The 13,774-nt window shown below is 34.4% G+C and overlaps 1 protein-coding gene across 2 annotated transcripts in view; it reads right to left on the bottom strand.

Moving 5' to 3' along the window:
* Positions 1-13,774, bottom strand: part of PTPRK (protein tyrosine phosphatase receptor type K) — a 555,842-nt gene that overhangs the window by 35,200 nt on the left and 506,868 nt on the right. Inside the window, exon 14 of one of the 2 annotated variants that reach the window (XM_034990587.1) lies at positions 5,836-5,971. In XM_034990587.1, the coding sequence (XP_034846478.1) occupies positions 5,836-5,971 (136 nt within the window). Of the gene's footprint in view, positions 1-5,835; positions 5,975-13,774 lie in introns of both variants that reach the window. The other variant, XM_034990586.1, reaches the window with a different exon arrangement.

Below are 13,774 nucleotides of genomic sequence, written 5' to 3' on the forward strand. Positions count from 1 at the left end.
GGTATTTTTATAGCACCATGTTTTCTGCCTATAACAATCCTTACCATGTATCAGTGCAAGTATCCTTCTGTTTCCCCATTGTGTGTTCCACGGAGAGAAGGACCATTACTCCGAGCACTTACAGCATCTCTGGCACATAGCAGGCACTCAATAAATCCTTGTTGAATGGATGAATTAGGCCTGTTATATGCATCACACTTTTCACTTGTTAATTCAGTTAATTCTCAGATCAACCACTGAAAAAGGCATGAGGATTCTAATTGTATAGATGAGTTCATTGAGGCTCAGACAAGTTAAATAACTTGCCCAAGAATATTTATCTAATAATAAGTGAAGAATGACCTGGTTCTGAGCCTAAACTGTTCCACTATACCCAGTTGCTGACATTTTTTTAAAAATGCCACATTACAAGTACATAATATGAAGCATCTAGGAATTAAACATTATTGTTATAAATTTGAGAAAAAGAATGTGAATACAGCACAAATGTTTTGCCCCTTTAAAGTGTTAAAAGAGTAAAAAAAACAATTTAAGAAATAGTTTCCAATCTTTGTTTCTTGGGCAAGAAGAATGAATTCTTCCCTCAAAAAATTTGAGATTGAACTGGATAAAAATAACACAACTTGAAATGTGGATTAAAAATACTGTTAAAATTTTGAGGATGGGCAGTTCAAAGCATTTAGAATAGACAGGTTTAAACTTTGCGGCTTTACTTTAAAACATATATAATTTATATGTATATTTTGTGATTAAGGAAAAATAAGCAATTAACTTGTCAAATGTACGGCTGATAAAGTTTTCATGGCAATGAAAGACTTTTAAGATTCACAAACCTTTGTTAGATGACAAATTATGGGGGGAGTTATAACCTTTGTTACTATTTGCCAGTCATGCATTATCAACTTGGTTTTTATACCTTAACCCTCACAACAACCCTGTGAGGTAGGCTTTAATTCAGGTTATTACAGAATAAAAATTAACATTAGAGTTAAGTGTTTTGATCATGAGCGACGGTCACTATGACATTGCCAATGAACATTAGCTCAAAGATCACAATTAGTTTTCTTTTAAATTTTATTTATTTACTTTTGTTAAAAAATCTCCAATTCAGGTTAGGTATGTTTAGATTAGATATGTTTAGATTTAGATTAGGTATGTTTAAGGAAGCTTTAAAAATCATATTCTGTGACATTCTTTTGAAATTATGATTAATAATGCTAATAGCCCTATGTATTACAGTAACAGTATCATAACCTACTATATAGCCTAGAATAAAGAAATGTTATCCATCCACTAAGAAAGCAATCCCATTCTAACATTACAGGTACATTGATGGTTAATGGTAAGCTTACTGACATTCTTACATGTACTTACTGATTCCTACATGTTTGATGCTTTTTCTCTCTCTGAGCAACCAGCAATATATATATATATAAACTCTGTACTTTACACATAAAAATGTGTATATATATATATACATGCACATATATATGTGTATATATATATAATGTATGTATATATGGTACACTTCAGGACAGTTAAGCAATTCATTTTGCAACTACTTGAGTTTGACAGATGTGCAAATGACTTTCATTATCAAAGCAGCCAACAGCATAAACTTCTGCAGGTGGATATATGGGTGGGCTATAAAGAGGAAAAGTGTTCCATAATTTTATGAAATGGTACAGTTAATTATGTTTGGTTTCATCAAACATGATTTAACAAGGATATTATGATTCATCACAATAAGCTAAGAGCACTGTTAGTTTACACCTGCTTGTTTTAGCAGATTATAAGAAGCCAGCGTTTATAATATTTAAAATATTGGCAGACCTCTGTTACAGTCATTGAGACTCTTACCAAATTTTATTGTAAAGCTAGCTTAAATTTACCTTGTAAAATAAATACTGTGGGATAAATGTCCCCAAACATACTTAATCACAATCCTTAAGCCTTAAAAGTTGGTGAATCAAAACTGATAAAGCAAGAACATTTTTTGCTATCATTCTTTTGGATTGGATGAATACCCCGGCATCTGAGGTAATAAACTTAAGACGGCTAGAGAAATAGGGGGAACAATATTCTCTGTCCTTATTCAAACTAACATTCCATACCCAAGTATAGGGTGAGCTAAGTGTTTGGAAGAGAAAAGGAAATAGAGGACACCTAGGTGTGTTTTGTGTAGGATCACAGCATTCTTTTTGGTCTTGGCTTTAGAAAATCATTGTCCTGTTTAAGTTATGATAAATCAACTCAATTTTTCCTTCCTAAAAAGATTTTTTTGTTTGTCATTGCAACATTATCATTTTATCCATTTGTTTTTATAAGAGCATACTGCTTGCCTAGATGGCCAGACCAAAGGTGTTCTGAAGTGATAACCCGTCCTGGATTCCTGGAAATGTGGAGAAAGACGTTATCACAGTTAGACCTGACCTGATCTGTGGTATGAGGTATCATGTTTATAAGTTACAGGTTTGACTTAAGTAAATAAATGATGTTTTGGGGGTGTAGTCTAAAGCTACTAACAGAAAATTATAAATAAAATTAAAAGTAGCTGAACATACAGAAATACAATATCCCTTTTTAAAAAGATTAACAAAGTAAGTTAATGGTTAAACTTTATATTTTAGAGTCCAGAAAACATCACCAAAATTACAAACATTTAAAAATTTTTTTGTTCTTGTTTTTTGAAAAGGGATACTGCATCTTTAACACATGTAAAGTTGTATATCACCCGTTTTCTACTTACAGGTAGTAGGAGTAAGAATAGTAGCTCCTCCTGGCAAGCAAATCACAGACAGTGGAAAAAGAGAAGCAATGGTGAATGAAAAGCGTGACTCTGTCACATTCAATAAAGCAGAAAAATGTGTGTTAAAAAATAAAATAAAGTAAAATAAAATAAAAGTCATGTTTTTTTTTTGGTTTGCATTTCAATTTGCTCATGCATTTGGTTAGATATTTTTTTGCCATGCAATTAGACAGATATGCAATAGAAAAATAAAATTTAAAATACATGCTGGTATTTCTCTTGCTGCCAGAAAAATTTAAAAATTAAATGGATTGTGTATTTCAACATGCAGTTAAGCATAATATTATCCATTACCATCGAAAAGCCATGACAGATGGAACTGCTGTGTATAGAACTTTTACACTAAATTGACTATTTTTCTTTAGATACAAAACATAAATATCTATTAGGTTAATATAGAATATATGCAGAGTGACATCTAAATTTCTAAACAAATTGTTATATCTTAATGGTACAGGGGTACATACATATATTGTGTGAATATACATATGCCCCATGCACTATAAATACGCGGATATATTTCCACAGTAGATGTATGTGATCATGATATTATACACAAACATTTACTGTATTGAAACATAATTTCAAATTTATGCTGGGAATTAATAATGTATTCATGCTGCACATTTAAAATATAATACATAACCAATGAAAAAATGGCATACATCTGGAAATAATTCAACAGCGTTTAAATTAAAAAAAAAATGACATTGCGTTTTGAGAGATGCACTATCCCTTTTCTTAGCCTAAAAACTTACTTTATATATACCCTCAGCTGTGGAATTTTACTAAATTGAATTCCAAACCATATCTTTACACAAAACTAAAAAGTGCATAGAACTTTTTTCAACATGAGAAATAGACCTATGTATATTATTCCCAGTGAGGGATAAAGTCTTGAGAAACTTAATTTCCCATAAAAACAAAGACCATAAGAGACTAAAATAGTTTGTTTTTACATTATTTTTGTTATAAATTTGTGTATTCAAAGGGAAACAGTATATACTAAAATTGATTAAGCTTGATACTATGCAATATGGTGATAAAATCTATGCCTTTGTGTATGTATAATAAACATATTTGTTACTAAATCATACACGATACATGTGAGACATACTACATATGAGTAAAAGTCATTACAAAGTTGCTTAGATAAGGGATTCATGTAATTTAGTTCTAGTATTATATACTGGAAAGAAGTATACCTACATATGTAACCTTCTCTGTCTATAAAATTGCAACTTTTCCTAGTCATAAAGGTTGTGGTGAGGAAGAGAAACAAAAGCCCTGGAATACTCTCTACCAAAAGACAATCAATTAATGCATAATTATGAAAAGTCAAACATTAAGCATTCTAATAGAGAGGCCAACCATTTAAAATATGAACCAGAAAAAGAATTTGTACATTATGCAATTTTAGACAGTTGTCAGAGCATTTTACCCACACAAAAATAATCATGCTTAGAGATTATTTTGGTTTACTTTAGGAAATTTATGTTTCAATTTTTTTTTTTGTTATTTCTGGAACACAGGGCCATGGATAAGGAAGGCTACAATAACAAATAAGCGTTGAATAAATAACAAATAAAACCAGTAAGTTTAACCCAATTCTAACTGAGTGAGGACATAATCAGAGGCCAATTTCATGCTCTCATTTCCAATCCGAAGGGACTGGAATAGTTTTATAATTGTGAAGCAAAGTTTAGTTAACTCTCTAAACAGTTTAGTTAACTCTGCAAATATAAATTTAAACTAAATAGAGACATAAGATCTAAAAGGTTACAATCAGCCATTTTATTGATCTTAATTGGCAAATTCATATTACTAAAATACTTAAACCTTCCTATCTCAATTATGATGTATTCTCCAACCACAGAGGTAGACAACAGCAAAAAGAGAAAGCACTATTAGGGAAAGCACGTATGTAGCTAATTTAACACAAAACACTATAATGCATACCTAATGTTTCTAATGCAGATGTGTCTTCTCCAACATATATATCTCCAGGGGATAATTGTAAAGAGGCAATACATTAAAATAAACTCTGATGGAATGATTAAACATGTAGTATGAGTCTTATCTATATTGTTAATGATTTATTTTGAGTATAAAACAATCCTAATAGAATATGATTTAATGTAATGTAAGCAACATCATTTAATATTCGATATAATCATAAATTTTAAACACTTCTACACAAAAAGCTATTTTAGGACTGTACTCTGCATGTAAAGACTTGTTTAAAAGTCCTTCTAAACTGCAGTATAATCTAAAACATATGATTGGAAGGATAAGAGAGTTGTATCAGTTTCTAAGATAACGCTTTTTAGATAATGACATTTTATAGAATGGAAAGAAGTTCAAGTTATAAAGACTGTATACTTCAAAACGTTTTTCAACAGAGTATACTTTAATCTCCTGAGTAGAGTTCAGTTTCAATTCCTAGGTCTTAATATCTTCATAGAATTCCAGAAGATGGCGATATTGGTTGATATTGTATAAAAGACTAACGCTCAATTAAAAAAAAAAAAGACTCTTCATATTAATGTGCTGAAATATTTAGTCAGTGAATATTTAATATACAATTTCACAAAATAATATTTAGATTCTTCTCATATCTTACTTGTAGTCAACATTTACAAAAATAGAGTAAGAGTACAAACTAATTCACAGACCATAATCCAAGTACCATAATAAATACTTTTTCCATTATTAGTAAATAACATTTCAGAATAAAAGATAAATGAATATCTCAAGTGTCTCTGCATTTGAGAAATTTAAATTCACACATTACTTTCAAAGTTAATTTGACAAAAAGTATATGTTTATATCCAAAATTAAACTGCAAAGAACCGATAGGAATTTATTTAAACGTCAGGAGAAACAGACTCAGATGCTGGCAACACTGTCAAAATTCAATTCTTCTTGTTTGTTCTATTTCAAAAGAGCTCAAGGAAACAAAACAGTATTTGAAAACTAGTGACATAAATGGTAGGTGAATGGGACAGAACAAAATCAGGTCTTACCTTTTTTTTACAATTAGTATGACAACTAGGAGGAGGAGGATGAACACCAGAATTCCAGCACTAATTCCTGCTATTTTCACCACTCTGTCTGTCTGCTTGGCTGGGTCTGGAATCACTTCTGGTTCTTCTGTTGCTGCTGCTAAATGAATTTAAAAAATAAGTTACTGAAAGCAGCTAATTATCACAGAAATGAAAATTGGTCCCAGCCAAAAATTACTACCAAAAGAGAACTTGTTTATTTTATTTGAATATAAATAACCTAGATATATAAATACAAAAGCATGCTGAACTACAGCATAAGAGAGTTAGGGTAGAGATAAGGGGAAAGCCTTCTGAATAGGGATTTTGTCAACACATAAAAATAAAACAAAACCTAGTAAAGACTATCAGAGGGAATGGTGAACTATTTTTCTCCAAATGTCTGTAGAAGTCAGACACAAGATTTTTAGCCTAGAATATGGAAAGAGATGGTGTCAGATTTAGGGATTCATTTGTTTGCTGGCTCATTCAGCAAACACTTCTGAACTCAGGCACTTGGTGCTGTGCTTGGCCCTTCACGGGACTTGTCAATAACACTTGCCTGGGACACAAGAGGTTAGGTTAAATAACTAGTGGAGGTGTCAGTTTATGATTTGATATATAAGATTTGAAAGGAATAGCTGGTTTGGAGGAAAAGAAAAAACAAATACATCAAGGAATATTTCACATTCTCTTCAAAAATAAAACCCAGATAATAAACTTGGGAAACAGAACTTTGAAAAGATAAAGTTGTGGGCGCCTGGGTGGCTCAGATGGTTAAGCGTCTGCCTTCAGCTCAGGTCATGATCCCAGGGTCCTGGGATCGAGTCCCGCATCGGGCTCTCTGCTCCTTGGGAGCCTGCTTCTCCCTCTGCCTCTCATGAATAAATAAATAAAAATCTTTAAAAAAAAAAGATAAAGTTGTTTTATTATTATTTTAATAATATTTTTTAAGAATTTTTAAGAATTTTAAAAATTCTCCCCCCCCCAAATTCTATTTTTTGTTCCAATTTCTTTTTTATTTAATTTCTAGTTAGTTAACATATAGTGTAATATTGGTTTCAGGAGTAGAATTTAGTGGTTCATCACAAGTGCCCCCCCCCCCGCCATTTTTAAAGTAGGCTCCACGCCCAGCATGGAGCCCAACATAGGCCTTGAACTCACAACCCTGAGATCAAGACCTGAACTGAGACCAAGAGAAGGATGTTTAACTGACTGAGCCACCCAGGTGCCCCACAAAAAGTGCCATCCTCTGCCCACCTCCCTCCAGCAACCCTGTTTGTTCTCTATAGTTAAGAGTCTCTTATGGTTTGCTTCCCCCTCTTTTTTCTCCCCTTCCCATATGTTCATCTGTTTTGTTTCTTAAATTCCACATATGAGTGAAATCATATGGTATTTATCTTTCTCTGACTTGGTTTGCTTACATAAAACACTCTAGCTCCATCCATGTCATTGCAAATGGCAAGATTTCATTCTTTTTGGTGGCTGAATAATATTCCATTGCATATATATACACACATCTTCTTTATCCATTCATTATACTTCTAACTGTCCTTCTTTCTCAAAGCCACCACCATCCCCCACATATACGCACAATCAAAAGCATAAACCTTATTCGTCAATTTACAAGTTCCACTAACCCTCTGAAGATATTTTCCTTTTACCTTATTAACCTTGAAAACTGGCAAGAAAAGTATTATTTTACATTTTTGCAGATAGAAAAACTGAGGCATAGAGAGATAAGGATAGATCATAAATTGCTCAAGAAGAGTAACAAATCTAACACATCTTCTATCTTCTAAAACAGCATTTCTCAATGTTTCCAGATCCATAGTCCCTCCTGTTAAGAATCTGGGTGAGAAGAGTATGGGTGAGTCCTAGGATCAGGCACATTTGGGAAACTGCCTTAAAGCATCCACCACAGTGTGAGGAAATGGTGGCCGAATGAACAAATGAGCCCCTAAATTGAGCCTCATACCTTTCTAATGGATAATTTACAAATTCCTTTTAAAAACTATTGTTCTATATTCAATTCTTTCTTCTTTAGCCTCTCTGTCTTGGCTTCCGAACCCCCTCCCCATGCTTTCACTCCAGGTTCTGCATATCTGCACATCTAAATATCTGCTCTACTTTCCCGACCTGCCACAGTTTCTCCCCAAAAGAGACGGACATAAGGTTACTAATTTTTAATTTTTCCAAGTAGGAAATTAAAAATAATGAATATATCTGATAGCCATATCATTTCATAAAATGGCAATTTAAAGTAAAACCAGTAGGAAACATAAGTTTGAAGAAAGTGCTAGAAGAAACAGTTTACTTTATAAAACAATTCACTATAACTGTCTTAATTTATCTTATTTCAATTGGATAGGACAAAACTTCCCCATGGGTCTGTATTTGGTAACTGTTATTCTCAAGTAGGAAGAGCAAGCCTTCAGCTTGTTTCTTCTGGTAAGCAAGGGAGTTTTCCTTTCTGACATGACACTTTCCATATATCTAGGCTTCAGGAAATTTCCAATCTCATTAATTATGAATAGAGGTAGTTCAATGTTTACCACATTTCAAACTATACATTATAGTTCAGTTCATCAAAGCATGTATTAAACATATTGGAGATCTCTTCTTTCCCAAGAACAATTTTAGAAATACATACACATCAGTGTGTATGAAAACATGTGGAATATATTTCAAAGTTGGATATAAAGCTAAAGAGAATATATGTTGTTTGTAATTCTCAATTGGATTGGTTTAAATAGTTCCTGCTTCAAATACGGAGACAGAATGCTTGATGTAGAAATCCCTAGAAAAAACTTAGTGGCATGCAACAAATCATCATTATTCATTAATTAATGCTCATTCTCAATAGGTTCTAGGTTATGCTTGGCTTTCCGAGAGTAACGATGATTGCTTTGTGATTTGACATATCTCACAGAATTAAATGTTTCTGAAACTCATTGAAAGATCAGTTCTTATTCAGTGAGGTAAGTATATGTTTAATATACATTTTTATTCAACAAAACATGTAATTATGAGATACTTTTCTAAAGATATTATGCCATAAGTAGCATGTATCTCCTAAAATTTTTCAGAACTGCTAAGCCCACCAGACAAACTTCAGAATATACACAGGTGCAAATATAAACTCTGATCATGAAGTATGAACAGGCAGTCTTAAAATACTAGCTGGGTTTATAGTCAGAATGGCTAAAATTAACAAGTCAGAAAACAACAAATGTTGGCGAGGATGCAGAGAAAGGGGAACCCTCTTACACTGTTGGTGGGAATGCAAGCTGGTGCAGCCACTCTGGAAAACAGTATGGAGGTTCCTCAAAAAGTTGAAAATAGAGCTACCCTATGACCCAGCATTTTGACTACTGGGTATTTACCCCAAAGGTACAAATGTAGTGACCCGAAGGGGCACATGCACCCCAATGTTTATAGCAGCAATGTCCAAAATAGCCAACTATGGAAAGAGCCCAGATATCTATCTACAGATGAATGGATATAGAAGATGTGGTATATATACATATATATGGAATAGTACTCAGCCATAAAAAAAATGAAATCTTGCCATTTGCAATGACATGGCATTATGCTAAACGAAATAAGTCAATCAGAGAAAGACAATTATCATGTGGTGATTCCATTCATATGTAGAATTTAAGAAACAAAACAGAGGAGCATAGGGGAAAGGAGGGAAAAATAAATCAAGATGAAATCAGAGAGGGAGACAAACCATAAGAGACTCTTAACTCTAGGAAACAAAATGAGGTTTGCTGGAGGGGTGGGAGGTGGGGGATGGGGTAACTGGGGGATGGGCATTAAGGAGGGCACGTGATGTGATGAGAACTGGGTGTTATATAAGACAGATGAATCACTGAACTTTACCTCCGAAACTAATAATACACTCTATGTTAATTAATTGAATTTAAATAAAATTTAAAAAATGAAAAAATACTAGCTGGGTTTGATAATTAAATAACAAAACTGACATAAAGATGGTGGGTAAATAATTTCAAATTCAGATATTGAAGAATTTTTGTAAGTCTCATTAAATAATATAGATTTGCTGATGAATTAATCTAAACATATTTTCAGAAACAAAAAGCCAAATATAAAAGTCAATTTCTGACCAAAGGCACTGATAACCTTGCAAGTAAGTGTATTCAGGGTATAAAGTAATGAGACTTTTATAACCTATTACGTAAAACAGTGTTACTACTTTAAAGTCATAGTCTCTATGTCTTTGTTAAACACTGGACTTCAATTAATTTTTCCCAAATAGTTGAAGAAAAAAACACCAAGTTCATTCATTTGGGTTAAGTAAGGGTGCTTGTCTGTCATGATTACAACTCTTGTGCAGAGTTGTTCATCAAAGCTTCAACATCATTATTAAACTTGAGTACAGAAGGCTAATCAAATTCTCTAGGAACATACGATTTTGTGGCTGTTTTCCCTTGATTGTGAATCCTCCTTGAAGTCTTTAGCTGAGACATTTATTATTATTATTATTACTAATATTTTTTATTAAATGTCCACGTAAATTTATTACTTTAGATACTTTAATCACACATATTTTTCTAAGTTCTTGGCCTACTAGAACCAAGGAACATAAATATCCTATTTAAAATCATTCAAGCTTAGAAGATTCATTAATGGAAATACAGAGTAACCCCTAAGTGAGCATTTTCTATTTTCTTAAAAGAGAGCAGAAAGCTATTATAGTGACTGCACCTTTGAGCCCTGTTTATAATTTATGCACATACACAAAGGCGATGCAGAACACCTCTTTCGGAAATGCTTTCCTTTGCAATAAATCTTTACCTTTTTTTATCTGTCAAAGAATATTTAAAGAGTCACCATTGTTCTGAAGCCAAAGGGAGCATAATTCTTTGGACAGTGAGAAAGAACTAAGGCAGTATTTCCTTTTAATTGAGCAAATTTATCTGTTGCTTTTTTTTTTTTCTTGCAAAATAGTTAAAGTGACCTTATAAATTGTGTCCTTCTTTCTGCTATGTAAAAATAATTTACCTGAAAACTTAAGGTAAAAGATTTAGATTAAAAAAGTATACAAATACCACCAAAACACACAAATTTACTTAAATTTAAAAGCTGTGATCATATTCCATTTTCATGATGGATATTAGAGGTGGAAGCCTCTAAGTTCAATATATTAGGTGATCTCATAACAACTTTAGAGACACCATCATCCTGTAAATTTCACAAATTCTCCAGGTATTTCACTAGTGCTTTCTTTCCTTCTCAGTTGTAATTCTGAAAATTGTTTACACTCACTACCCAATCATTAATTTAAATGCTATACTCAGAGGGAGGAAGGTGGCAGAGGAGTAATGGACCTTAGTTTTGTCTGGTCCCTGGCATATTCAGCTAGATAGTTATCAAATCATTCTGAACACCTGTGAACTCAACCACAGATCTAAGAAAAGAATCGCTGTGGCCACTTTTTGCAAGGTAGGAGGTGCAGAGAAGTGAATCTGAGGCGATATATCGGAAGATAAACTGCAGGGGGAGGGAGCCTCCATTAGCCAGACATTGGAAAATGATATAGCAGTGAAGCACAATATCAGAACTTTTAGAAGTCTGCTCTGGTGAGGGACGTCCCTGCCTGAAGGGTGCTCAGGTGGCTAGGTGGGGGCAGAACCCTAGGTGGGACAGTGTGGTCTCAGGATCCCGGGGGTCACAGGAAGACTGGGGGTGCCTGGATGTGGCAGAGTTCCCAGGTATTGGAGCAGGGAAGCCAACTGCAATCAGCGAGCCCAGGAGTGGGCTTTCAGCTCGGGGTTGCCATTAATCATGAACCATGGCATGGTCGGGTGACTGCCCTCTGAGGAGGGGCCCAGTAAGTGGCAGAACTAGGGCAAGACCCCCCTCCCTCCATGGGAGGAATGGCGTGTGTGCCCGCCGCAGGAGTCTATAGGGTTTGGAGACTTGAAATGGGGTCGTGTGCCTGAGGTAAAAATGCTCAGTCACAGGCTGGGTAATCACGGAGTGTGGATGGAGACAAGGGAGACAGGAGTGATTGACTGCTTTTCTGTGAGGGTGCACTGAGGAATGGGGCCCTGAGGTTTTTGGCTCTGGGGCTGGAGATCAGAGGCCGCCATTTTCATTCTTATCCTCTAAAGCAGCATGGGAAGACTTCAGGGAACAAAAGCCACCTACAGCAATCCTGAGAAGATTACTTAGCCTGGCCCCCTGGTAAAGTAAGGGTGGTTTAGTTCTGCCAGGGGCAAAGACACCTGAGAATCAGTGCAACAGGCCCCTCCCCCAGAAAATCAGCAAGAATATCCAGCTAAGACCAAGTTTACTGATCACACAGAACTTCAAAACTCCAGCGCTGGGGAAAACAGTATACAGAATTCATGTTTTTTTCCCTCATGATTCTTTAGTCTTTCACTTTACATTCTATCCTTTCATTGTATTTAATTTTATTTCTGTATATATATAAGTTTTTTTTTCTCTACAATTTTGGGATCTAGTTTTCTAACAGACAGACCAAAATATACCCAGGATCTAGTGTATTACTCTGTTCCATTCACCTGTCTGATTATATTCTCTTTCTTTTGTATTTTTGTATTTTTGGTTTTGGGTCTCTTCCGATTTGTTTCCTGTATATTTCTCTAGGGTCCTTGTTGCTATTTTAGTATTTTGTGCTCTCATTCATCTTCTTTCTTCTCTGGATACAATGATAAGACAGAAACACTCATCTCAAAAAAGAGAACAAGAGGCAGTACCGACTGCCAGGGACCTAATTAATATGGACATTAGTAAGATGTTGGAACTAGAGTTCAGAATAATGATTATAAAGATACTAGCTGGACTTGAAAGAAACATAGAAGACACTAGAGAATCCCTTTCTGGAGAAATAAAATAACTAAAATCTAATCAGGTCAAAATCAAAAAGGCTATTAATGAGATGCAATAAAAAATGGAGGCTCTAACTGCTAGGATAAATGAGGCAGTAGAGAGAATTAGTGATATAGAAGACCAAATGATGGAGAATGAAGAAGCTGAGAAAAGACAGATAAACAACTACTGGGTCACCAGGGGAGAATTTGAGAGATAAGTGATCCCATAAAGTGAAACAATATTAGGATAATTGGGATCCCAGAAGAAGAAGAAAGAGAGAGAGGGGCAAAAGGTATATTAAGCAAATTATAGCTGAGAACTTCCCTAGTCTGGGGAAGGAAACAGGCATTCAAGTCCAGGAGGCAAAGAGAACCCTTCTCAAAATCAATAAAAATAGGTCAACACCTCGACATATAATAGTGAAGCTTATAAATTTCAGAGAAAATCCTGAAAGCAGCTCGGGACAAGAGGTCCTTAAGCTAGAAGGGTAGAAACATTAGACTGGCAGCAGACCTACCCACAGAGAATTGGCAGGCCATAAAGGACTTGCATATATATTCAGGGTGCTAAATGAGAAAAATATGCAGCCAAGAATACTTTATCCAGCAAGGGTGTCATTCAAAATAGAAGGAGAGATAAAGAGCTTCCAGAACAAACAGAAACTAAAGGAATTCATGAACACTAAACCAGCTCTGCAAGAAATATTTAAGAGTATATTTTAAATGAAGAGAGCCCAAAAGGAACATAGACCAGGAAGGAACAGAAACAGTATACAGAAACAATTACTTTATAGGTAATACAATGGCACTAAATTCATATCTTTCAATAGTTACTCTGAATGTAAATGGGCTAAATGCCCCAATCAAAAGACACAGGGTATCAGATTGGATAAAAAAAAGCAAGATCCATCGATATGCTGTCTACAAGAGACTCATTTTAGATCCAAAGACACCTCCAAACTGAAAGTGAGAGAGTGGAAAACCATTTATCATGCTAATGGACATCAAAAGAAAGCTGGGGTAGCAATCTTTATATCAGATAAATTAGATTTTAA

Source organism: Mirounga leonina, unplaced genomic scaffold, assembly GCF_011800145.1.
Source record: "Mirounga leonina isolate KUSES-001 unplaced genomic scaffold, KU_Mleo_1.0 Mir_53, whole genome shotgun sequence".
NCBI classification, from domain to species: Eukaryota; Metazoa; Chordata; class Mammalia; order Carnivora; family Phocidae; genus Mirounga; species Mirounga leonina.